The sequence below is a fragment of the Natator depressus genome, chromosome 4, assembly GCF_965152275.1.
Source record: "Natator depressus isolate rNatDep1 chromosome 4, rNatDep2.hap1, whole genome shotgun sequence".
NCBI classification, from domain to species: Eukaryota; Metazoa; Chordata; order Testudines; family Cheloniidae; genus Natator; species Natator depressus.
In genome coordinates, this window is record NC_134237.1 from 35,399,425 (window position 1) to 35,425,990 (window position 26,566).

At 41.8% G+C, this 26,566-nt stretch overlaps 1 protein-coding gene across 1 annotated transcript in view; it reads left to right on the forward strand.

Annotated features, from left to right (window-relative positions):
* The window catches only part of ANK2 (ankyrin 2), a 256,841-nt gene that overhangs the window by 12,149 nt on the left and 218,126 nt on the right, over positions 1-26,566 (forward strand). The window contains exon 2 of the mRNA XM_074950755.1: positions 11,062-11,163. Within this exon, the coding sequence (XP_074806856.1) occupies positions 11,062-11,163 (102 nt within the window). The remainder of the gene's footprint in view (positions 1-11,061; positions 11,164-26,566) is intronic.

Sequence of the window (26,566 nt, forward strand, 5' to 3'; positions counted from 1 at the left end):
GCAGGCAAAAATTCTGGCATTACTAGTCCTCAAGCAAGAGGTTGAAATCACAGCCAGTGTCAGCCATTCTTTAGCAAATATTATTTCTCTAAAATGTTTTCCTCTTCGCCTTCCTGTGTCTAATATCTTAAGAATTACAGTAGATACTGATAAAAGTAAATTTGTATTTAACCAGTCACACTGGTTGCCACTACTGTAGTTAAGGTTATGTCAGGAGTTTCATAATACATTTATACATGTTCATTGCTTTTGGAACATGTCTTCATTCTGGCTGAAATTCTTCAAGTTCAGTCACAAGCAAAAAGTGACTTTAAAAAAAATCTAACTTTTTTATATAGAAAGATTGGCGCAAGATCACATCAATTGTTTTTGCACTATTTGACACTGGGTGAAAAACACTTTTCCCATTTAAAGTAAATTTTAAGATTTTTTTTAACTCATACATAACTCAAAACCAACTCAACATTGCACTATGACCCTTTTTTTGTATGAGTAAATAACAAAAACAAAACTATGAGATTTTAAAAGTTGGTTTTGCACATTATGGCAGTAACTTGTTAGCATCAGAGCTAACATCATCAGTTACATGTTATGTTTTTTGGGACTATGGAGAGAGTTTTCAATATAACAAGCTTCCTCTGCAGACAGTTGTCAATACAGAAAAAGATTCTGAACTGAAATCTTTATCATCCTGCATAGCTTATAAATTTTCCAAGAATTAATCTTTTTTCTATAAGAGCAGAAAAAACATCATGAAATATTATTGGGTATTGTTTGAGAAATAGTATGTGTTCATGAAATTTTACTACACTGTCATTCATATATATGGGGGCAGAGGTAAAGTTATATTTTACATTTCTAGACTTCTGAACACAACTATTTCTGAAGCACACAGGGCACAAAATGAGACAGTTTGTGCTCCAAAGAGCTTGCAGTCTAAAAAGAGAAATAGAAGTTGGAATACAAAGGGGAAAACAGGAAAGAAATGTGTCTTTAGTAGAGACTTGTTTGAGGATTGAAAGGTGTCTTGGCAAATTGGTATGGAAGAGGGTTGACATAGAAGAAACGAGATCAATGGATCTTCAAAACTGGCATAATTGTTAAATGATTAACCTTATTGTTATGTTAAAGAATTTTTTTTTGTATTTTAATGAAATAATAAAGTGGAAGTCACCAAAATATAGGAAGCAGATTTATTCAAAAGTAGTACAAGGAGTGTTTCTATTTACAGAATACAGGATACCAAAGCATAATGCACAAAACTGAAATATCTGTTAGTATTACTATTACATTGCAAATAAAGAGGAGAATTAAACAAAACTATCCCAATTTCCCAGTTTTCTAGCACCACAATTTTACTGGAAGGTCTTTTGTAGTGAAGACCTGGTTTGTGATCAGCACTTGGGAAATGTACCGCAGAACTGTATGGTAAACAATACTGGTTCTATCACAGTTGCTGTAAAAAATGCACATTTCTTCCAGGGGCCAATGAAACATTACAGTAACTACCTGTGATAGGGTGTATTCCCCACACTGGCCCTAAAAGGGTAAATTAGGACAGGCAGGGCTAATTAACCAATTAAGCAGCAAGTAGGGGAGAGATGTAGGCTGCAAGGAGGCCACTAATTAGAAGCAGGCTCAGCTGGACAGGAACGGGAGGGGCCTGTATAAAGCCCAGGAGCGGAGAGCAACTGAGAAGGAGTCTACAGTCACTTCCTGAGAGGAGGGAGAGTAGGTTGGCAAACCCAAAGAGGGAGGGGAGCCAGTTATGTAGGAAGAAGCTGAGGGAAACAGCAGCAAGGGCTAAGACAGTACAGGCCTTGGCTGCATGTTATAGGGTCCCTGGGCTGGAATCCAGTGCAGAGGGTGGTCCTGGGTTCTCCTACTAGCCACTGGATAGTTACACAAGTGACACAGGGCATTGGAGAAGTCAGCCGGACAGCTGGTCTGGGAGGACTGCAGTTTCCCCCGAAGGGGTGGAATTTAGTGACCTGGCCAGAGGGCCACACCACAGACCAGAAGCTGCAGCTCGGAGAGCGAGAGAGGCTATACACTGAGAGAAGATGATAGGGTAGAGAGACTGCTGAGAAGGGTGCAGCACCTGGCGGAGCTAATTCCCAGAACAGCCAGGAGGAGGTGCTATGAGCGGTAAGGGAACCCCAACACACTACCACTGTATTTTTCACCTCAGCAGAGACCTCAAAATAATACATGTTAGAAGAAAAACATGTTGATGCACCAAGCTTGTCAGTTTGTTACTTTCTACTGTAAAATATCAGTTGAATATTCTTTAATGGTTAAGTTCTACACAAGAAATGCAGCATGGCATCATTCATTTTCATCACATGGGATGACCTATAGCTCCCATGGTCTTATGTTTCCTTTTAATGGCTATAACTGTGCCTAATTCTTAATGGCCAAAATCTCTGATTTGCATGTGCAAATACAGTTTGAGTGTGTGCAAATGAAAGTTTGGGGGCACCTAAAATTGGGTGTCCATAAATACAAGCTTCTAATATTGGCAACCCTAGACTTTGCTGGTAAATGCTTAAGGCACCTAGTTTTCTTCTTTTCTAGAGATGGCCTTGATTTTTGTTGGTGGTACGTTTTCTTTTATAGAGAGAGTGGAAACTTGACTGTGGTCTGTGAATTTCTACCATCTATTAGAGAGCTCAGAAGGATGTGCATAGGAATGGAAAGTGCATTTGGTAACAAACAGTACAATAAATTCTCTGGTTTTTTTTATCATTTTTCCCCCCGCCCAAAAAAGTCACAGTGACAGGTGGTAACATCATGTAGTCAACCAAAAGTTGAAGAATCAGCTGGACTAATATTCTCAACTGCTGTGCCATTGAGAGGTGTCATGAGTTCTAACGAATATCTGCCCATAGGGAAACAAAATACTTCCCCAAGGATTATTCAAGCGATGGAGAAAGCCTGCAATAACCAGAAACCATGGTTTCACAGAACCTCAAACTACAGGAAACCCTGAGATTGATGAGTAGTAATAAGATTTTCAGAGAGTAGATCTGAATTTATGAGAATACCAGTTGGTAAATTATATAGACAGTAGTATTGGTAAAAACTTGCTTCTTTAGACCTTGACAGTTACAAGGAAGGAAAAAAGATCTTGCCTTAAAAAACTGCAGAGTTGACAGAGCAAGCTGGCACAGTAAATTACACACATTAGTATTCTGACTTAAGTGCGACCTGTTAGGTTGTCCAGGCTTTGAAATGTAGTACTGCATCTTTGAAAAGCTCGTGAAAGTGGAATATTTCATTGGTATTTGTGAGTTTATAATTAAGAAATACATAACAATATACTCCATGTTCTGTATTACTATCATGTCTAATATCAGTGTAACAGGGTGGCTCACCGCTTAAGGGCTGGAGGGTTAGGCAAGCCTGATTACAGAATGAGCCATACCTGGGAGAGACCAGGTGACTGCAGGCTCCTACTGCTCTAGGGCAATGGAGACAGCTAGGACTGAGCAGGCTCCAGTAGAGAGTCCTGGGAGTTAGGACAGCCAGATAGGGCCCACTAAAGCAGGAAGGGCCCCATGCAGCAAGGCCTGGGAGGAGGATGAGAAACTTTTGTTTGGGTGGACTTGAAAACTTTATTTAATTAAGCACAACCCAAAAAATGATGGGAATGGACCAAAGAGTTTTCTGAGTTTCTTGAACAGCTCAAGAGAGGAAAGTGAGTTAGGCTGCCTGTAACATGACCCTAAGCCACATGGGAGGTGCCTGGACCTCTATAAGCAGCTTTCGCTGAATTGCTGCTTTGGATCTTTGTCCCTTGGGTGTTGTTGTGAGATATATGTTTCAAATGGATTTAAATGAAGAGCATCATTGCTTGCTTCTCCTCCTTTTCTATAATGAAAAATATATTGGCCTACACAAGGGGTGGGCAAACTTTTTGGCCTGAGGGCCATATTGGGGTTCTGAAACTGTATGGAGGGCTGGGTAGGGAAGGCTGTGCCTCCCCAAACCCTAACCTCCCCTTCCCAACCCCCCCTACTCCTTGTCCCCTGACCACCCCCTCCTGGGACCCCCTGCTGCTAACCGCCTCCTGGGATCCTACCACCTATCCAACCCTCCCCGTCCCCTGACAGGCCCCCCTCTAAAGCCCTTTTCAGAATGTGGCCCTGCATTAAAGCAGAGGACTCAGGAGGAGCAGGGGCAACTGTGCAGCCGGAGAGAAGCGGCAGTTTCCCCTTCAAAGCACCACTTCTCTCCAGCCGTCTGTGTGGCCATCTGGTGCTCCTGCTGAGTCCTCCGGTCGTGCTCCCGCCACCTGCACCGCCCGCCTGCTCCCCGAGGCTGCAGGTGAGCCTCCATCCCTGCTCTCCCCTGCCCCTGCGGCGCAGTGTGCTGAGGCTGTGGGGGAGGGAGGATAGTGGGGGAGGGACCGGGGGCTAGCCTCCCAAGCCAGGAGCTCAGGGACCAGGCAGGACGGTCCTGTGGGCCATAGTTTGCCCATCTCTGGCCTACACCAACAATATGCTCTGTTCTGTTTTCTGAGTGTACTGAGTATAATGCACCTGAACACTATAATGGGGTGTGTGTGTGTGGGGGGGTCTGTTTCTGACCATGTTCAAAGACCCACAAAGAGAAGAAAGGAAAAATAAACTTGGATAATGTATTGGGGGAAAAAAAGTCCAACCAATTAATATAGAATTACACTTCAGAACTCAGGGGAGCTCTTAAAGCATCATTATGGTTCTTATCAATGCAATAAATGCCAAAGATGTCCATGAAGGATAAGTCATTTATTTTACAAAGCTACTGAAACTTTATTTGACTTTGAGATTCTGCTCATGCTCTTCAGTTGCTTTCCCCAATACCGGAGAACCAGATTCCGTAAGCACTCTCAGGCCCTACTTCCCAATGAGGCAAGTGATGCAGGAGCCATGGGTTGGGGACTTGAGTCTCCTCCCATTCTAAGGAAGGGGGAAACCTGGCAGCAGCAGAGTTGCTTTCACGAAAACAGTAGACTGATGACGTCGTCTAGCTTTTATTGCTGTAGGGAGATCAGGGTGGATTTGATTTAAATCATGATTTAAATCACTAGTCAGGAAGACTTGCTTTAATCATGGATTTCTACATAAGTGCATTCTTGTTGGTTGTTATAACCTTAATACATATTCTTCACAACTCAGAGACAGATGAGATAGATGAGACCCAAAGTGGGTCTCTTTTATGGCCTGCTGCCATTATAGGATTTCCCTTCTAGTGAGAGAATGGTATGGTAGATCTCAAATCAGTGAAGGCTACACTCAGAAAGACCTCAAGACTTCTGGAATATGCTGCTCAAACAGTTTCACTTTTGTTTCTACTGCCTGTCCCTCCCTTCTCACATTATCTCCAGACTTCTTCTCCTTGTCCAGATCTATTCCGCCCCCAACAATCTTTCTATTCATTGAACTTTTTGAAACTTTTCACTTTTAGAGAGAGGTAAGGGATTGACTGTGTGTTCACAAATTTGCAGAGAGAAAATAGGGTTGAGGTCTGTTATTTATCACCTCTATATATTAGTTATTTATTTTATTTAAAAACATTTTTTGCTGTTAACAATCATGTTATCTCTGGAGACACAAATCCACATCTGAGAACTGCAAAACTAAGCATCTCTGATGGTATCTTCTAGACTGAGCACTGAGTCCCATTGGGTAGAGAGAAAGATTAACCTAAATAATCTATACAGAAGCCCCTGGAATCCTATAAGATTGGGTCCCTAATCCACAAACTATTGGAACTCATTTATAAAACTTTTCTTAAATATTACATGAATATATTGTCGCTTTGAGCTACAATGTATCTTAATTAAAACTATCTTTAGATGAATTTTTTTTATTTAAATCGGATTTTTTTGAGGAAAAAACCTATTTCAGGGTAGGCAGCAGGGATATTTGCTAATTTTACAAAGAAAAACAGGTGTTTTTTTAAAAGAAATTAATAAAAAAAAGTTTAAAAAAATAGTCAATGATTTTCTATATAGAATAGGGAAAGGAAATTCAGTTTTATGTAAGAAAATTGAAAACAGAAAAACGTAAAAGACAAAACAAATAAAAGAAGATAACAAACTGCCTGTGACTAACAGACATGTGTCTTTCAGTGGCCTGAGCAGTTTGTCCATGGCCCTGTAGTTAGACCTCTGTGGCAAAAGGGTCTGCCAGTGTGGATTCACTTGCAGGACCCCAGCCTATGTCTGTATGTTGTATCTGTTTTTTCCTTTTTATATTGTAAGCTCTTTGAGTGAAGGAATGTGTTTGTTTTCCTGAGAGAGCATGAAGCCTGATCCTATTTGAGGTCTTTGGGTGCTACGGTAACACACAACTAATTTGTCTTGTGTAGATTAAACCAGGTCTGCTTCCGGTAATTAACTTGCCTTTGGGTATTCTGGACCAAATTCACCCACGATGTAACTCCACTGAAGTCCACAAGATGAAGTTGGCCCATTATTTCAAAGTTTTGGTTGGAATTATATTTTTATTGATACTCTGGAAAACTCTTATTAAAAGAAGAAACTAATTTTGATTCTAATGGGATTCTAGAAAATCTAGTGACCATACTTTGTTGATGGAACTAGCCAGAATTTCATCATTTCCTCCATTATAAGTGATTAAAAGTGATTCTTTCCCCTATTTAGGAGAAATGTGTTCTCACTCTGTCAAGTTACTGTGAAGCCATATCAATTTCCTTCTGAGCAGATACTCTGCTCTAACTGTTTTTTTAAAAAAGGGAGGAGGGTTTGAAAAGGAGAGAATATCAGGGATTTCATTTGAGCTCAATGGGCTTTCACATCAGTGACTTGTAAAGCGCTGAATTGATTGTAATCAACGTACGATATGGCTCCGTGGCAAATGCTATTTCATCTGTTTGTGTTTGTGCGTTGACGCTATAGGCAGCAGTCACTTGCATCTGCACTCACAACCTGTACTATCGTGCTGTTCCATACTTGGCAGAGCCAGTGATAGAGAAGATGTTTAATAACATGAGAGGGAGTACCATAAAGAGAAGGAGAAATAATGTACGTGCAGTGCGTGTGGCAGTGAGGAAGACGTGAGAGGGGGGAAATTAAGATTAGGCTGGGGCTTTCAAAGGGCCTGAGAGATTTATGCCTCAAACTCTCATTGAATTACAGTGGAATTTGAGCAACTGCTTCTATTAGGTTCCTTTGAAAATTTCAGCCCTAATATTTATAGCTGAAGTACATATTTTCCAGAGAGAGAAGTTTTTGTGGTTCTTTCCACGTCACTCAGGACCAAAAACTATAGTAGCAAACAGTTGGTGGATGGAGATTTTATCTGGCTTGCTATTGTGCAAGCAAAGAAAACAAACTGCAGTTGATCCTTTTAACTTTCAAACTAAAATACGTTCACTACCCTTTGACTAATGATTTCACACTGTGCTTTCACAAGTATGTCCTACAAGGTGTAGAAACTTTTGGTCTGCTTGATCTCCCACTTGACTGGCCAGCCCAGCTTTTCAACTGGTACAGAGAGTACATTAAGCACTGGTTCGTCCTTCAATCCAAATTCAGCGGTAGTACCTGCTCCTTTTCTCTCTGCTGCGGTTTTGATATAAATCCCCTTGATATAATAAATTCTAAACATGTCCCATCACAACCTCTTCTTTTACCATCTCTCTGTAATAAGAGCAGGTCTGTCCCAAAGTGCAGGTGTCACCCTTTAAAATATTTATGCACTGCAATCAAATCTTTCCTATTCTTTTTTTTTTTTTTTTATAAAGGCTAAATATGTTCAGCTCTTGAAGTTTTGCCTCATGGTGGAGACCTTTGTAAGGATCTGTAGCCTTTCTCTCTATGCTTGAATCCATACATGTATTTTTTTCTTAAAGTTCTGACACAAATATAAACCTAAATGTTAGCACTTCTAAAACTTTAATTTAGATTTGTAACATACAAACCCAAGACCCCTATTCCAACATCTGGGCAGCTTTGACAATTGTTTAAAATCACAACTAAGCACAAACCAACAGCAAGCAAGCAAACTTTTCATTAAAAAGAAAAAATAGGAAAAAAAAACACCAACCACCTCACCCTTTCTAAGAAATTGCTCCTCAACCAACCTCCTACTCTTCAGAATCTCTCCTACAAAGCTCAACCCTGTAGTATGACCTGAAGGTCAACACATCTAGGATATTTGAGACCAAGTGGGTGGGGAGCAAATTCTGAAGCCAAGTGTTGCTGGCAGGACATTCTCAATGGCCATCTTTTAAACTCTTCTACACTGGGGGAGGGGGCTTCAGCATGAGCACCTCTCCTGCTTTTAACTCCAGCAGTATCACATGAAGAGATGCAGTCATTCAAGGAGGCAGGTACCACACCAGTTAGGGTTTTATGTGTTTAAATCAACACTTTAAACTCCATCCAGGAACCCCAGGCAGACCTGTCAGTGCAGATCACAGAGCACTAGTCTAATATACTCATGGGATACCTTTCTTAGCAAGTGAACTGTTCTCCACCAGGTTTGGTATCTGAAGGAACTTAAAAATGTATCACTAAGCAGAATGCATTGCAAATTCAAAATGTCACCCTGCCTGTGGCTAAAAGCTGATTTTTCCAAAAATAATTGGGAATCTAACATTATCTTTTAATATAGTTGTCTGGCTGGAAGAAAGGCAAATAAATGTTGAATTTCTGTGTCCTTAATAAAAGAGCATTAATTGAATTGTGTGTCCTTGCCCATGTGTTTACCACTTACACATTTTTGAAACTATGAAAGCAACTGATTGTAGCCTTGGGACTGTTCATTCCCATAGACATGTAAAAAGTGTCAACAAACAAAAATTGACATAACCATAATGAGTAAATTCCTTTCCCAAATCTCCCATTAACTTAATTAGGGCCAGTATTTCACCAAAAGTGCTTTAATTTCTGGCTTTGTCAATGCTTCTGCTTCAAGACAGTTGATTTTTTTTTTCAAGGTCAATTAAAAATTACAGTATAATTTTTCTGTGTGCACACACGTGTAATACAGGAGATGCTGCACTGCTCAAGATCTCCTTTGATATGGACCAACGGTTGTCAAACTTTTTTCATTTCTGGACCCCTAAAAATTTCAAATGCAGGTGTGGATCCATTTGGAAATCTTAGACATAGTCTGCGGACCTCCAGAGGTCCATGGACCACAGGTTGAAAATCACTGTTTTTGGTAACAACAACCTTTTGTGGACCCCTTTCACATAGTCTGCCGATCCCCAGGGTTCCACTGATAATAGGTTGAAAACCACTGATACAGTTTCAAGCATGTGGCAGAGACTGCTGCTATGTCATGCTTCATCCAATGCCTGATTGGCTCACGCCTCAGGTTCTGTAAATCCAAATTCCTATGCTACCTTTCTTCTCCACCCTGCTGTGTGTAAGAAAAATCGTCTGTTTTCTTAACACTATAAAAGACGTGGAAAATGTACTGAAATTTGCTGAAAGGAATTTGGAAGGAAATTTTTTGTCTTGGCATGAAATACAGTTGCAAAAAGAATATTTCTAATGATATCCATCTGCTGTAGATTAAAATAGGTAGGAACCAGTGATATAAATTGATCTCCTATGGAGGGATGAAGAACAGTGGTGGTTGAAATAAATGGATCAATGTGATTAGTATTATTAAGCTGCACAAAAGCTGGCTTTGAGTATTGTGGGGCCTTCAGGAGAATAGGCTTCATAGTCTTGCTCCTAGCAGGGAGATGGGAGTAGATGGAAAATGTGTTTAATGTAAGTGTGAGATATTTCAGCAAAACTTTAAGTAGCAGACCATTCTTATGCCTATTCTGCATCACTATGATCCCAATAATTTCCTCCTGTGCTAGAAAGAATGTTACCAGTCAGAAACATACTAGTAGATTTTTTTTTATTTAGCCTTTCCCTTCAAATTGCATTTTCTGTTCTGCCTGCAGAAAGTATAAAATAGCAAGAATTACTCTCTCTTTCGTTAGGTCCCCAAATCTTCATACATGACCAATAATCATACTGATTTAACCCTGCTGCTATAGCACTCCTTTCTTCTCTCTCTGCTGACAGCTGTATTAATTGGCAATTGACTTAACTGCAGGCTCACATATGTGCATCATTGTGTTTGCGTCTGTTGGCCAATCTGAATTCTGTGCTCTAATTAAAGACAAAGGGAGCTGGGCTAAAAGCATTTCATACTCCCTTGGGTTTCTGGCAATAAACCTGTTGGACTTTAAATGTGAATATATGAGCAAAAACAGCATAGGAGGGAAATGATGATGGTTTCAACATTATCTTGGATATAGATACTTCACCTGAGTACTTCATCCCCTTTGGGTCTGTGGCCCAAGGTTAAACTTACCTGCAGCACTGTTTTCTTGGGAAACATGTTAGGGCTGTCTGCCGTGCCACATTTACACACTCTGTTAATAATTGTTCATGTGTTCAAGCTGTTTTAGTCATGCTCATCTCTGCTGATTACGGATGTCTGCTGGGGCCTTCTCTCATTCAAATATTTTTACTGGCTGTTGTGAGTGAGTGAGTGTTAGCCAGGCACGGTCAAGTAAGAGCCCAAACTCTAGTGAGATTTATCTCTCAATAATGGAAACAACAGCAGAAGAGATGATTGGTTGCTTATGACCCAGGCGAAATGTTAGTAAACTACCTTAGAGTCATCAGAGGTTCCTGCTGAAATGTTAGTAAACTATCCTATATGGACACATATATAGATAGAGGGATTCTGTGACTGGCAAGTTGGTTGTACTTAGCTAGACTCTGTTCCTTTCAGTACTATTGTTAATGCTAACTAGCAGGATTTTTACTCTCTTCCTTCAGGCTAACTAATTTTTTACCTTTGGCAATTGTTGCAATATTTTGCTCAGTCTGAGACGTCGATAGGTCCTTTGTGCCAATTTTGTACTGTTTGGGGTGTATAGGAATCAATGAAGGTAAAATGTATGGACAGTTTTCTTTGCACCATATTGTTACAGCAGCGGCATACAATGTGGATACCTATTATTGTATCAGTGCTGTATTCTCTTTAAAGCAGTAATCTGAATTTTGTTTTTTTCCTCTTCTTGTCACAGTCTGACAGCAATGCAAGCTTCCTTCGAGCTGCCAGAGCTGGCAATCTGGACAAAGTAGTGGAATATCTGAAGGGTGGAATAGACATCAACACATGTAATCAGGTAAGAGAGACTGCATGGGCATGTGTTTGCTGTACACAAGTATTGTATGTAACAGATAAGGACCCTGCAAATAGGAAAACCTTACATGGCTTTATGGTTTAGATCAATTTAAGACCTTCACAGTCAAATTCTGAGTCAGTTTGGGCTACATTTTCAGCCCTGGCCTTTTACTTGGAGCATCCACTTTGGCACAGATGACTATGCCCACAGCACATATTTAATAGAACATCTCTATTGTAAGCAAACAAGCCTTTCTGAGCCCCTTATTCCTGGCAGTACCACAATTCAAACCACACTAAAAAAGTACTTTCTAGCTAAATAAATTGGCTTTGGGTGTGAAAAAAATAAGTTATAATTTAATGTAAACCTTGGATTCCCAGTCATACTAGCTGGGAAGAGTTTGTTCCTGGACAGTTCTTTCTCATGGATGAGTGCTTTGCAGCTGGCTTACTACTTTTTTCTTCCAGCTCCTCCTCTCCTGTCCTATCTATTGTGGTAGCAGAGTGTAGTGAGGTTCAGCTTCCCAGCTTTAACAGTCACCTATGCAAGCTACCACCCCACCAATATCTGTCCACTAGTTATCCCAATCCTCCTCTTCACACTGCTACTCATGCACTCACTCTTTTTCAAACAAATAAGAGGAACTGATATTTTTCATATTATATACAGTGGTGTTTAAGGCATGTCTGTCCTAGGATATTAGAGACACAAGGTGGGAGAGGTCTTCAGGACCTGAAGAATTCTGTGTAAGCTCAAAAGCTTGTATCTCTCATCAGCCAAAGTTGAGATTTACCTCTCTCCCACCTTGTCTCTCATTTTTCATCTTCTTGTTCCAGCAACCCTGCGTGACTTACAGTGCTTTGCTGCTGTAGCTTACAGCATGAGACACTTAGCCAACCTACAAACATGCAGGTCATGCAAACATGCAGCCAGTATTTATTTATTGTTATTTATTTGTACTGCAGTAGCATCCTCATGACCCAACTGGGGATCATAACTCCATTGCACTAGGGATTGTACACATTTAAAATGCAAAGACAGTTTCTGCCCCAGAGAGCTTGCAGTTTTAGTATGTGATAAGACACAATTTGGGAGAGGGGCACAAAGTAATAATGAGACGACTATAATGAATGTAAAAAGCAACATTCACAGCACACCAAGTGCCTAGCCATTGTTAAGTGTTGTGTGGGCATCTTTACAGAGAGCTCCTCACATGCAGAAGAGAAGACAGTGTGAAGGTGCTTGTGTGAAACTTTGATTAAAGAGCAATAAAGGCTGGTAACACTAGCAGAGCAAATGAGGAGGTTGATGGCTCTAGGCCATATAAGAGAGAGGCCGTAATATGGTTTTAAAGGTGAAAAGAAGTAATTTGTCCATGATGCAGTGGAGAATGAGGAACCAGTAGAGGAATGCAATTCAGTTGAAGCAACAAGCCAGGAAGATGATTTCTGCAGCAGAGTTTTGAATAGATTTAAGGACTGTGGGCTATAAAACTATTTTTGTGAGCTAAATAAATAAGATAGAGGAGGAGATCTGAGAGAGTGAATGTTTGTTTTACATGCATTAATAACATAATAACTCTTTGGGGCAGGAACTGTCGTTTTGGTCTGTGTTTGTACCGAACCTATGATTAGCCTCCTAGGTGTGACAGTAATTCAAATAAATAATAATTAATGTAATTATTATTATTATTATTGGTCAAGATTTTTAGCAAATTTGGTATTTTGACACACATTCCAGGAGAAATGAACCTTGCCAAATTGCAATATATTGTGTTTGTTTATTAAGTACACAGAAATAAACATAAAGATCTGCATGAATCTAATTTACTAATAAGCACCCCAATTTGAGTCCGCATTTTCTTTTTTATATCAAGTTTTTTTTATATCTAGTTTCCCATGATGTTTCCTGATGATGATCTAATTACATTACTGCAATTTGATTGCTTAGGAGGTGTGGCAAGTAAACATGAAAGAAGATAGAAACAATGTGTTTGTACAATTCACAGCTGTTGTATAAATGCCTAAACTAAATAGATACAATAACTAAAAAATAAAGCTATATAATTCTGCTGTTAGGGGAATAGCATGTTGGTACCAAATTGTGAAGTTGGCAGGGGACTTTTATGGTGATTCTGCTACGTCCCTAAACCCCCCCGTGCACATCTTGCTTTGAATTGCCGTGAAGTAAATTTTCCCTATAAGGCATTTAACTCCTAGAGCAGAGGTGGGCAAACCACGGCCCACGGGCCACATCCGTCCCGTGGGACTACCCTGCCTGGCCCCTGAGCTCCCGGCCGGGGGGGCTAGCCCCTGGCCCCCTCCCCCCTGCTATTTCCCCTCTCCCGTAGCCTCAGTGCGCTGCACCCGCCTGTGCAGGAGGGGGCTGCACTGCGGGGGCAGGGGAGAGCAGGGAGGGAGGCTCACCTGCAGCCTCAGGGGAGCAGGCGGGTGGCGGGAGCACGGTGAACGTGGGTGGAGGGCTCGGGAGGAGCACCGGGTGGCCACGCAGCTGGCTGGAGAGAAGCGACGCTTTGAAGGGGAAACTGCTGCTTCTCTCCAGCTGCGCGGCTACCTCTGCTCCTCCTGAGTCCTCCGCCCATGTTTGCAGGGCCACATTCTGAAAGGGGCTTTAGAGGGGGGCTTGGATAGGGGGCGGGGTCCCAGGGAGCCAGTCAGGGGGCGGGAGTGTGGATAGGGGTCAGGGAGCAGGGGCGATTGGATAGGGGGTGGGGTCCCGTGGGCGGTTAGGGGCAGGGGGTCCCAGGAGGGGGCGGTCAGGGAACAAGGAGTGGGGGGGTTGGATGGGTTGGGGGTTCTGAGGCGGGCAGTCAGAGGGCAGGAAGTGGGAGGGGGCAGATAGGGTTAGGGTTTGGGGAGGCACAGCCTTCCCTACCCCGCCCTCCATACAGTTTTGGAACCCCGATGTCGCCCTCAGGCCAAAAAGTTTGCCCACCCCTGTCCTAGAGAGTCAGGTGGAGGATCTGTGGATGTTTTCCGTAAGCAGGGCATTGAGAATCCACTCAGGCAAAAGAGAGGCAATTTATAAGTAGGTTGGGACAGCTACAAAATTAGCCCATCTCTCACCAGGCCACATAGGTGAAAGATGGATATTGAATCTTTATTTCTCAATTATAACAGAAGATGTATACTATCACAACGTGGGGTGCAATCCAGACCAATGAGGGATTGTGTCACTACTTGCTCAGCAACTCTGTGTGATTTAGTGCTTTGCTGCTGTAGCTCACAGCCTGAGACACTGAGCCAACCTACAAACATGTAGGTCATGCTCTGAGTGTTTGTGTGCTGTGTAGCCAATCCGGGTTCAGCAGCTCTGACCCTAGTAGTATGTCCACAATCCACTCAGGCTTCCACCAGCCTTGGTTACATCAAGGTGACCCCAGCACACTCCCAATCCTGAATTTTCACCAAATCATGTGCTCTGTAATGTGAAGCCCTCTTCTGGACAGTTCAGAGAAATAACAGAGTAGTTTTTTCCTCTAAAGACAGAAAAGCACATGACAGCTTATTAACTTAACCATGGTAAATAACCCTTCTCTGTATGGTTTATGGTAAAAAAAATAAAACAAATATTTTAACAGGACATAGGTTAAGTGATGCCAAATAAAATGAATAAAGTTAGAAAGGGTTACATGTAAAGGTGAAAATATGCATCTAAAAATTTAAAACTGAATTTAGCAAGGTACACGCTTTGTTCAAGATGGTTTCTCACCTATATTCAGTTTCCAGAGATGACTTCCCCCCATCCCCTGTGGTTGAAGGACTCAACTTTCAAGAGCTCTGTTCCCTTGTGTCGGTCTAGTGATGGATGCCAAAGATGGCTTCTACCTTTTCTTATATCTTTCAAAGTTCAAAGACTTTGTTTTAAGAGGTGGGATGACCTCATGGGGTTTTTCCTTTCCGGTGGACTTCCCATCCCCCCTTTCTGATTTCTGTGTAAATGGGGCTTCCATTGTTTTGATTCCACTGTGCTGAATTTACATAGGAGACAGGTAGATAGCTGCCTCCTCTCTTGTCTGAGAGGGAACCTGTTTCCCACTCTTTGGCCACAGACTTTAAAGCCTAATATTAAGTATCCATATTTCCTCATATAGCGTTAGTACATACATTTCATCATGGTATCAATCACCAGTGTGTCATTAGCTTTCAGAAAAGACCTCACTCTGTACAGTTTTATAATACAGTTATATTGTATACAATCAGTTGACACAATTGCTTATCATTTGAGGTTCAACCCCTCTGTCTTTATAGACCATTAAATGTTTGAAATGGATTCTTCTGAGGGTTATCCCTCAAGGTAAAGTTTATTTAGGCTTTGAGAAAGGTGACATGGAGTCTGGTGGTGAAGGACACTTCATGCTCTTTCTTCCCCCACTTGTTAGATTAATAGCTTTGTTTACCTAATGTGTAAAAATGGACCTTCATTGTCTTTGCCTGAAGACAGGGCTGGTCAGAGAATGAAATATACATTCTGTTGTCAATAGCAGACCTGTTTACCAGCTCTTCCTGAGGTGGCTGATTTAGTCATAATTCCACTATGTCCATAACTCTTAACACACATTGTGTTCTTACCTCACCCAAGAATATTAATGATCAGTGGTGACTTTTTAGTTTTCAAATGAGACTTCACAAGGCATATTTTATAAAGATTATGACAATAGTTTGTAGGGTGTGAATACAGAGGTGCTTCTAGAAGGGTGGTGGTTCTTATCTGCACTGGGTTTCTAATGCATCTCCAACTTCAGTGGTTGTCATGTGCTAGCGATGACCTCCTTGTTTGCTAGAGAGAAGGAGGCTGCTTTGGTCATTTAATTCTCAAACTCTAACCTAGCATCTAAAAATTCAGAAAGCATCTTTTTTGTAATTTTATAGTCAGTGCTTGACCCTCAGATAGTTTTATGTGGGTTCCAAAGCACTTCATAATTCCAGGGCAGTTTTAAATGGATTCAAATGAAGTAATGGGAGGTTTTACAACTATTGGTGCCACTCCTCCCTTGGGAACAATTGCTGGAAATGTGGACATGATTGTCCCACTACAAGAAAGATAAAACTCCAATTAGAAAATGTACATGAACACAGTGGGAAACATTCCAGAGGTTCCATGCAATATGTAGATATCCCTTTTTACTGTGGAAAGCAGTATGATCAGCCACCCCCTTCTTCCTGGCCATCTAATGTATCATCCCCCACAAAGCATCTGATTGCTATTGACCCAGAGTGCAGAAGTCTGAGGTTTCCCTGGCTATTTCTGTGTGGTATCTGACTGTAAGCAAACACTCGGATTATTTTTAGCTGAAAGGCTTAAGTGTGTCCAAGCAGATTAAAATCTAGTTGCTCACAATCACCTACAGTAAACAACGTCCCTAGTGCCGAATGCCAATTAATGCTGTTATTAGAGACTCAAATGACTGGAAACGGGCCAAATTTTTTGAATTTTTTTTAACTATATCTACAAAGAGTTGCAAAAAGACTTGTAAATATGGAGTATATGAGAGAGGCCCATTTATCACGTCTTAGTTTGTTTTCCCATCAGTGGTTGGTTGTCTTTACAAAATAGTTGTACAATAAAATTAGCATAAAGAATGTTGAGATCTAGTTTTTCTCCTTGGGTTACTACTCACCTTTGGAAATGCTGTTACTGCTACAAAGGGTGCCACTGTTATGCACAGCATCTAGCCCATCTTTTCCCACTGTCACACACTGAAAGCCGTTCTCTTAGACCAGTGGTCTCCAACCTTTTTATGCCCAAGATCACTCTTTGATTCTAAGGACAAGCCAGGATCTACCCCCTCCCTTCCCTGAGCCCCTCCCTTCCCCAAAGCCTCCCCCCCACTCATTCCATGTCCCTCCCCCCGCCGCTCACTCTTCTCCCACCCTTGTTCACTTTCACCAGGCTGGAGTAGGGGGTTGGGGTTCAGGAGGGGGTGAGGGGTGCAAGCTCTAGGATGGAGTGTGGGTGCAGGAGGGGGCTCTGGGCTGGGGCAGAGTGTTGGGGTGCAGGAGGGGGTATGGGGTGCTGGCTCTGGGAGGAGGATCAGGGCTGGAGCTTGGGATGCAGGAGGGCGTTTGGGGTGCTGGCTCTGGGCAGGGCCTCAGAGTGCAGGAGGAGGTATGGGGTGCTGGCTTCAGGAGGGGGCTGGGGGTTGGGGTGCGGCCTCCCACTGGGCAGCACTTTCCTCCGGCGGCTCCCGGTTGGTAGCGGGCTCAGCAAAGCTGAGGCAGTCTCCCTGCCTACTCTGGCCCCACACTGCTCCCAGAAGGGGCCAACGCGCCCCTGCGGCCCCTGGGGGGGTGGGCAGGGAGCATGTGTCTCTGCATGCTGCTCCTCTCTGCAAGCAGAGGCGGTGCTTGCAGGCAGGAGCAGTGCACAGAGGGAGACCCTGCCACCCACTCCTACTCTCAGGGCTGCGGGGCTGCACTGGCCGCTTCTGGGAGTGGCGTGGGGCTGGGGTGTGGAGTCTACCTTGCTGGAAATTGCGATCGACTGGGAGATCCTCTAGGATCGACCAGTTGATCGCGATCAACAGTTGGTGACCACTGCCTTAGACTTTGGGTTGGGTTTTTCATCAATAAGCCTGTTCCATGAACCCAGTTTGCATCAAATAGTGACAGAAGACTTAATCTTGCAAACACTTAGACACATGCTTAACTTTTTGCAGTTGAGTAGTGCAGTTCAATTTAATGGGACGAGCACTCATGCATATGGTTAAGCATGCATATAATTATTTGTAGGAGTTATGCTCTTTTGGGACCAATCCTGCAAGTCTAGCACCCGTGGTTCTCCCACTGAAGTCCGTGACAGTTCCATGTACTAAAAACTTGCGAAATCAAGTCATGAATGTCTAATTTGCTGAGAACGTCTAATGAAATTTGGGAAAAATGACCCCTGAATTTGTACAATGGCTGAGAGTTTGCAGGAAGGAAGTAAAATTTGCATAAAAGCTGATGTTTTAGATTTTTAAAAAATAGGTAAAGAAAAATAACCAAACACAAATGTAGCAAATACTTCAACAGAAATTTCATCCAGTTCTGTTTCGGGACTAAAACCCTGCAAGGTGAACTAAAATTCGGTGCACAGACTCCAACGGAGGCTAAAAAAAACAAAAAAAAACCCTACTTTTAGAATGATCAAAAGCAGCTGCCATGTATTGGCCATAGGACTGGGCTCAGCTTACTGCTGGCAGAACTCACACTGTGGTGAGTTCCCAGTGTCGGTGAATCCGCACAAAGCGGGAGTGCAGTCTTGCATATTGATGGGGCAGACTAGGAAAGGGTCAGGGCCAGGTCACTGCTGAGTTATTGTGATCCTCTCATCTCACAGTAACCTTCTAATATCTCCTAAACAGCCTCACTAAAATCTCTTGTTCCCTAGCTGTCCATATGCCAACATTCAGCCCAGAAAAAAAGTCTTTGTGATATACCATGGTCATTGTAGAAAGCTCAGATAATGAAGGTTTAGAAGGAAAAAATTGTCAAAACTCTAACTAAAATTTCACAGATGAGGCCATTATTTTGTTAAAGAGTGGTTTTAAGAATGAGAACCAAAATAATCACATAGCTCTTCTAACTACTTCAGAAAAGTATCTTGTCTGCCAAAGTAAAATAGGAGATGATTAAGTAGTCAAGTGTCACATCAAAATTTGAATAAAAAAGAGTGGGGGGGGTGGGGGAGATCCTTCTGCACTTCAGAATCTAATGTTATACACTCTGTGTTATTGAGAGCATAAAGAGAATTACTGGGTTCTTTTTAAAAGTATTATTTGAGGAGTGTCTAATTTTTTTTTTTTTGTAAAGAAATGGCTTGTTCCAGAGAATTGTCAGTATAATAGGTAGAACTGGGTGAATGCTGAAAAAAAATCTGCAAATACTTCAAAAACATTTTGGCTATGTTCCACCCCATTAGTTACTTTTGAGAGGATTTATGAGAAGCAAATTCTAAATTTAAATATGTGCATCAGAAACCTGCTTCTAAGATTTACATTCATCCAGTTGGGGAACTTTTGTTCTTTCAGATTTTAAGAGGAGCCATGTGTCTGTTTTGTCATGAATTATAACTAAGGAACTGAGATTCTGTGCAGTGACAACAAATAGACTGTACCGCCTAGGCCTGTGGTTCCTCATGAGAGGACATAAAGTACCACAGACATTAAGAAGTGGAACAGTTGCTAGTCACAGTCTAATAGATCATTTGGGAAAGATGGAAACACTTTTCTAAAGACCATGATAGTAGCACTGCAATTACATCAAGATGAGAGTGCAATATTTTATTACTTTTGACAATGTCTAAATGCTGGGGCATTTCTATTAGTTAACGGTCCCTATTTTACTACCAACCATGACTACTGCTGGTACTGTTTTATCCATTCCATGAAGTGCTTCCTTTCTGGAACTGGTTAGACAAAACTCCTCTTCTCTAAAAGTATGTTAACGATATTGGGTGAAGCACTGGATCCATTAACCACTGACAATGAAAAAAGCAGGTACAGTGTGACCTGTACATGTAAAATAGAAAGGTCAAAATAAACACTGCATAATTTTGCAGTTGCTTGAAATAGATTTATGACTCCTGTGCAATACACTGTGGTGACACCAACTTTCAGCATCAGTGGCTTAGGACTGGTGTCAAGGTCTAAACTAGGTTTATACCCACACTTGCCATACAACATCAATGGTCAATTATTGTGCAAAGTACTGTGTTTTATGTGTATTAACATGGTCTGATTCAGTAAGTCAGTTGGAAAATCATTCACAGAGAGTAGTTATCAGTGGTTCACAGTCATGCTGGAAGGGTATAACAAGTGGGGTCCGGCAGGGATCGGTTCTGGGTCTGGTTCTGTTCCCTATCTTCATCAATTATTTAGATTATGGCAATGTGGATGATACCAAGCTGGGAGGGGTTGGAAGTGCTTTGGAGGATAGGATTAAAATTCAAAATGATCTGGACAAACTGGAGAAATGGTCTGAAGTAAATAGGATGAAATTCAATAAGGACAAATGCAAAGTACTCCACTTAGGAAGGAACAATCAATTGCACACATACAAAATGAGAAATGACTGCCTAGGAAGGAGTACCTCGGAAAGGGATCTGGGGGTCATAATGGGTCACAAGCTAAATATGAGTAAACAGTGTAACACTGTTGCAAAAAAAAGCAAACATTCTGGGATGTATTAGCAGGAGTATTGTAAGGGCAGGTCTTCGCTACCCGCTGGATCGGCGGGTAGTGATCGATCTATTGGGGATTGATTTATCGTGTCTCATCTAGACGTGATAAATCGATTCCCAAAACCACTCCCTGTCGACTCCAGAACTCCAGCTCGCGAGAGGCGGAAGTGGAGTCGATGGGGCAGCGGTCAACGTGCTGCCGTCCTCATGGCCAGGTAAGTCGACCTAAGATACGCTGACTTCAGCTACACTATTCGCGTAGCTGAAGTTGCATATCTTAGGTCGACATCCCCCACCTGTCAGGGATGGTATAGATAATACTTAGTCCTGCCTTAAGTGCAAGGGACTGGACTGGATGACCTCTCGAGGTGCCTTCCAGTTCTAGGATTCTGTGAAGCCATTTTTCTTATATTGGCAGGAAATAGTATAGGAATTTTCTATAAAATGCAAAGTATCTTAAGTGCTTGGAAGGCAATTAATAAAGACAGCAGTCCTTATAGGCCTATTATTAAAATGAATGTATTTGATTAGCATATTGTTTGGATTCTCATAGTTCCCATACGCCGTGGAACTGTTTCCCCATGCATTGGGTAATTTGTGTCCTCAAGACAGTCTGTCATCTGGCTTTGGGACTTTCAACTACAAAGAATTAACTGTGGCAGGCCTCCTTCATGGTCAGGAGTAAAGAGTACCATTTTCTACTTTTAGTTTCTTGGCCATAGTCATCTGACAATGTGTGTTCACTCTTTTGCCTGCAGAGATTCTCGCTGTGAGAATGAGTGGTAGTTTATCTTCTTTGAACCAGTCGTCTGGTCTATGTTCTACTAGTTCTGATTTTGAAACAAAATTGCTTGTTTCCATCCTAATTTCCCCCTGGAATGGATTTGTGAATAAAGAAGCATTAAGATAGAGCTGAAAAGGTAAATACATACCTGTTAATGGGGGGGGGGGGAAGAACCCCAGAAACCAACATTATTAGAATCTTGAAGTTATGTTATAGTACATAGGCGCAATATTTTAATCATGCTCAATTTATAGTTCTGCCCTGTATAAGAGATGACCCTTGTTGTGGCCAGACTGTGTATGGAGAATAACATGCACCTTTTGACCCTTTTGGGAGCTGAGATGAGGCAAAGTCAAGTCTCTGGTCCATTTCATAACAGGTGGGTGAACTTGAGGATGGTCTGTGTTTGGATCTGCAGCCAATAGAGGGTGGTGGTTGGTGTCACAGAAGTGTACAAAGGGAGGAATATTTAGACACCTTTCATGCACACTGAACTTGGAGTGTAAGGTTTGAGACTCACAATGCATGTGTTTATAATGAACGTAGAGTGTTCACTTTCCTACTGTGTTTTGTAGATGTGACCACATCCCATTCTAGTTTAATGCAATCTTTCCCATCCTTATTCATCAACCGTCCAGTCTCCCAGCTTCATCACCACAAACTCTCCAGGTGCTCACTATAGTTCCTGTAGTTCCTCCCCTCCATTGCCTTCAAGAGAGGTGGGAGGGGTCGTAAGAAGGGAAGGAGACTCGAGGAACCTTACTAGGTATTCCTTAATGAAATCTAGTTGTGCCTTCAAGGTTCAGGTTGGGTTTGGTTCAGGGATAGAAAGGTTTTACGACATTTCCTCCAGGTTGCCTATCCCCATCATTTACTAGGGACAGAAGAACTAGCTTGAACCACATCCATCTTCCTGAATGGACTATGCCTAGACAAATATTAATATTTGGAAGTTGGTTCAAATAAATTTATTAGTACTTCTGGTAGTAGCTAATGGCACTCCATTGTGTGAGGCACTGTACAAACAGAAGACATTTCTGACATGAAGAGCTTACCATCTTACTAGACAAGACAGATGGATATAGACAAATAATGAAGAGGTAAATTGCCTAATGTTAGCATACAATTTCTCCCCATGGTCCACTCTCTAAACAACCACATATCCTAGCCCACCTCTCAGTCCAGTGAAGAATCAAACTCTTTACAGCTCTTATTCACCTCACATTGTCCTTGCACCCTACTTTTCTCCCACAGAAAAACATTCATTTGAAATTCTGGCTCTGTTGAAGTCAGTGGCCAGTACCACCCTCAGCCTCACCCTGGTTGAAGGACTCGAAGAAGAAAAATCCACAGGTGTCTGAAGAAGGGGCATGGCCTGGGTCTTCTCTGATGCTCCCAAGCAATTTCTTCCTGTCCCTCTCATAAGTTTGAAAGTGGCATTGGCAGTGTGCCAACCCCAAGCATTCAAACATTATGAATTCAGCCCCAAACTCCATAAAATTGGCTTAAAAATCGTGACATTAAAAAAAACCTTTTTATTTGCTTTGAGGTGTTTTGAGCCTTTAGGAGTCACGTTTTTTAGTGTTTCTCTATAACCAGGAGGGCTAGAAAATCACTTTTCTTTTTAAAATGAGATTTGAGATTCCTGAGTAATTGCATGACTTTTGAGAAGCAGGGCTTCAAGAAAAACACCAAATATTATGAGACTAGCAATAAAATTGCAGAAGCTGGGAACACTGTGCAGCAGACTCATTCCCAGTGAAATCCCCTTGCCGTGAGATGGTTTCATCGTTCTCCCTCATCTTCTGTTGCCCTATTTGTACTCAAGCAAATATTGAATCTCTCTGAAGAGCTCTCTCATTTTAAGTCTCATGTAGGACTGGAGCTTGAATTTTTGACATAAGCTTCTTTCATTGTATCAGGGCCTCCAGAATAGTCTTGAAAGGAGAACTCTTCACATGAATCTTTCCCTCTGTAGATCTCTACTGTCCTGGTCCACTTAATTAGATAAAGTGCTTTTTGGATGCCAGCCAGCCTCTCTTCTGAATATGTTGGACTTTACCCAGCTGACCTTTTGCTGTTTCCACTGATCATTAAGACTGAATAGAGGCTCTAATGCCATCTATGTATTTTTGGGTTATGCTCATTCATTTTATACTGACTTGCACAGTATGCAGTCATACGTAAAGTAGACCAACACTTACATTAAATCGGCAGAGTGCAGTGGGGAGAGACATGGTCAACTGGTCTAAGCACAGGATTGATCCACCCACTTCTGTGTTCTGATTTGAGCTCTGACACTTACCCATTTACAGTAGTCCCCTTGATCTACTGCTGATTAAAACAGCAGGATAGAGCATTGTAGATTTACTCCCTGGCTTGCTCACCAAGTCTCTCTGTAGACATGCCCTCATTGTCTCTCTGTTCTTAAGACTCTGAAAAGCTTACCATTTGCAACATGGTGACGGGCTGGGGTTATAGCCATTAACTAAATTCTTGAGGTTAAGAAAGACAATGAATAAAAGCTAGAATTATACTATTGCCAAGGTTACAAAGAAAGTTCTGGTAGACCACAAGTTCTAAATTTGTATCTTTTAATTATTCTGTTTGATTTCTAATTGAAGCCATTTGACTGTAAACTGTTAGATTCTGCCATCCTTGCCCTATACTGAGTAGTAGCTTATGAGGCAAGTAATCCTAAATTTGACAGAACTGGACTCAAAGTGAACAAACAGCTGTGGCCTAACATGTGACAGACTTGTAATGTGGAGGGAGACAATACTCTGTTTACCATATTTGCTGCATAATGGGCATGGATAGGGCCACTGCTGCTTTCAATCAACTCCCTGTTATTTAATGCTGTCATTTCCTAGCATCACCACGCTCTCATCTGTCGTCGTACTCTCAGGCGCTTTCCTTAAATATCTATTTGCTCTCTTCAGTCATACCAAGAATAAAACATTTCCTGTGGGTCTCTTAAATGACGGAAGTCATTCCTAGCTAATGAAAAAATCCTACGAGGGGCTAATTCCTGGGCCTTGCACACAGCTAAAATGAAAAATGTGCTTAGTGGAGTTCTGTAGGGTCAGAAGGGATAGAATCCTGCTCTTTCAGACTCGGGAATAGTACAGGAGTCATTCTGCAGCTGCTACTGCAGCCTTGATGGTTCAGCAGCTATTTAGCTTTCATTCTTCATGCAGTTTGGATGGTGTATTTATATAGTCATGGATCTATGTGCCATATGCAAGCCCCACCCCAACCTGCTTGGGAAAAGGGTGTGCCCCCATGCACATTGGACAAGAAGGTATACATTTGACTTTAGGGAGAAAAGCTTGTATACTGCTTTGAAAATGTGGTGTCACATGTTAAATGCACTGGTGCTCCAAATTTGCCTTTTCCTTTCTTTAAAATGGTATGCTTTGTTGTTCGATAGAGAAATAATTCTCGTGGGTCTATGCTTAAGGTTAAATGTGCTTTTCTGAATAGAATAGACTAACCCCTGGTAAAGTGTTTTCTTGAATTGGAGCCGTTATTTCTCAAGTACTGTGATTTGAATTAGGGAAATGACTAGATAGAGAATCAAATGTATTTCATTGGTTTTTAGTATTTCCAAAGTTTGATAACAGCTAGTGTTTCAGAATATATTGACAGTAGCATTTATTTAGCATCTTTATGGTGCTTTATTGCATGCTTAAATTATGATAGAATTGTCACTGCTTCCTTTAATGTGAACAGGAGTGCCCCAATGTGTTGTGAAAATCATAAATTACTGATTATTTCTTGGTTTCTGAACAGAAATTTGGAAATGTCAATGGACAAGATTCCGGTTCTTTGCTAAATCGTGCAGACAAAGTTGTGTCATGTTGCGTTCTATCCCTATGAGCTGATTGACTGTCTTTTTGAACTGCCAACAACCCCTTATATACCACATGTTTAGGATGATGGCTTTTAAAGATGAACCATTCATTTTCTATTCTATATGAAAAAAGTAGTGGTCTACAGTATATCCATAACCTCCTAATAAGCTACATATACTTTTTTGTTCACATTTATTATGTTTAGTTTAGATATAGTCTTCAGTTTTCTTTAAAGATGTTATATTTTCACAGACTATAAATTTATTTTTTGTTGTGCCCATTATTAAAAGTAAAATTATGTTTTCAATAGGATGGATTCCTACTAAATATTATCTGCTGTTTGAGTGTATTTTAAGCACAATTAGGTAGCGTAAGCTTTGCTCAGTTATATGCAGTAAACTGGAGCATAATAGTCGCTTTGATGACTTCAAAGTGTCTTATTACTCTAATGGAGCCTGGAGGAAATTCTTTCTGTGTCTGGGGTGTCTTGTACTGCTTGGGGAATGCTGGCTCTGTTTATATAGGGATGACTCTGATGGAGAGCAAGAGGTGTCTATATCTCTCCAGATCATCCATGAGCATGCCTACCCCAGGAAAAAATGCAGAAAAGGTGGGGTGGCTTGTTTGGGGGTTTTCTGAGTGTGGATCTCAGAGTTGAGCAGATCTCTTGTAACTATAAGGTCCGCTGTGCAGGGAGAGGTTGGGTAAGCTGAAACATGGGAAACATACCCAGCATGGTCAATTCTCTGTTTTAACTACATTTATATGATTTTTGGCCATTTGCTGTAGCCAATTTTGCAATGAGACAACAAGCGCTAGCCCTCGTGATGTCCATCTGGGTCCAGGGGAAAATCCTCTCTGATTGGCCGCCTTCTCCTCCTCCTGGGGAAGAGCAACCAATCAGAACTGCTCCAGGACATGAACAGAGCTCTCTCACCCTCCCCTCAGGATACAAGATAAAATTTTGGGTAGGGGAGATGGGAGGAACTGACATCATTCTTAAAGAGGGGAGGTGAGAGAGAGGAGCAGAAACAGTACAGCTACTAAATTTGGCTTGTCCCCACCTCCAACCCTTCCTATAAACAATGGGTCAATCTGTTGTCTACTTCCCCCCTCTGCTCTTCACCCCTTTCTTGCCTAGGAGGGGAAAGAGGGGGTGAATAACCCCTGGATCTGCCCCTTCCAGGCCTGCCCCATCACAGCTTCCAACACCAGGGCTGGGATGGTGGGTGAAGAGCCCTGGAACTGCAGAAGGGGCAGAGATGCACTAATGCTAGTGACAGGTGGGGGACTGGAGGGACAGAACTGATGTGCATAAATAATTACTGGGCTGGGAGATGGGCAAATGTGGGAATGGAGTGACACAATTAATTAATTCAATTAGAATGTTAGAGCTTGGAGAGAAACTGGCAACTCCATACCATGGTGCAGTCAGTGAGAGCTCTTGCAGAGAGGCCAAAATCAATACTGTATGCGTTTGAGAGAACTGGCAACAGTTTAATTATCACACGCATTGGGAGTGGGCAGCAGATGTTAAAGACTGAAAGACAGACCAAAAACCACAAGATGGTGTCAGGGA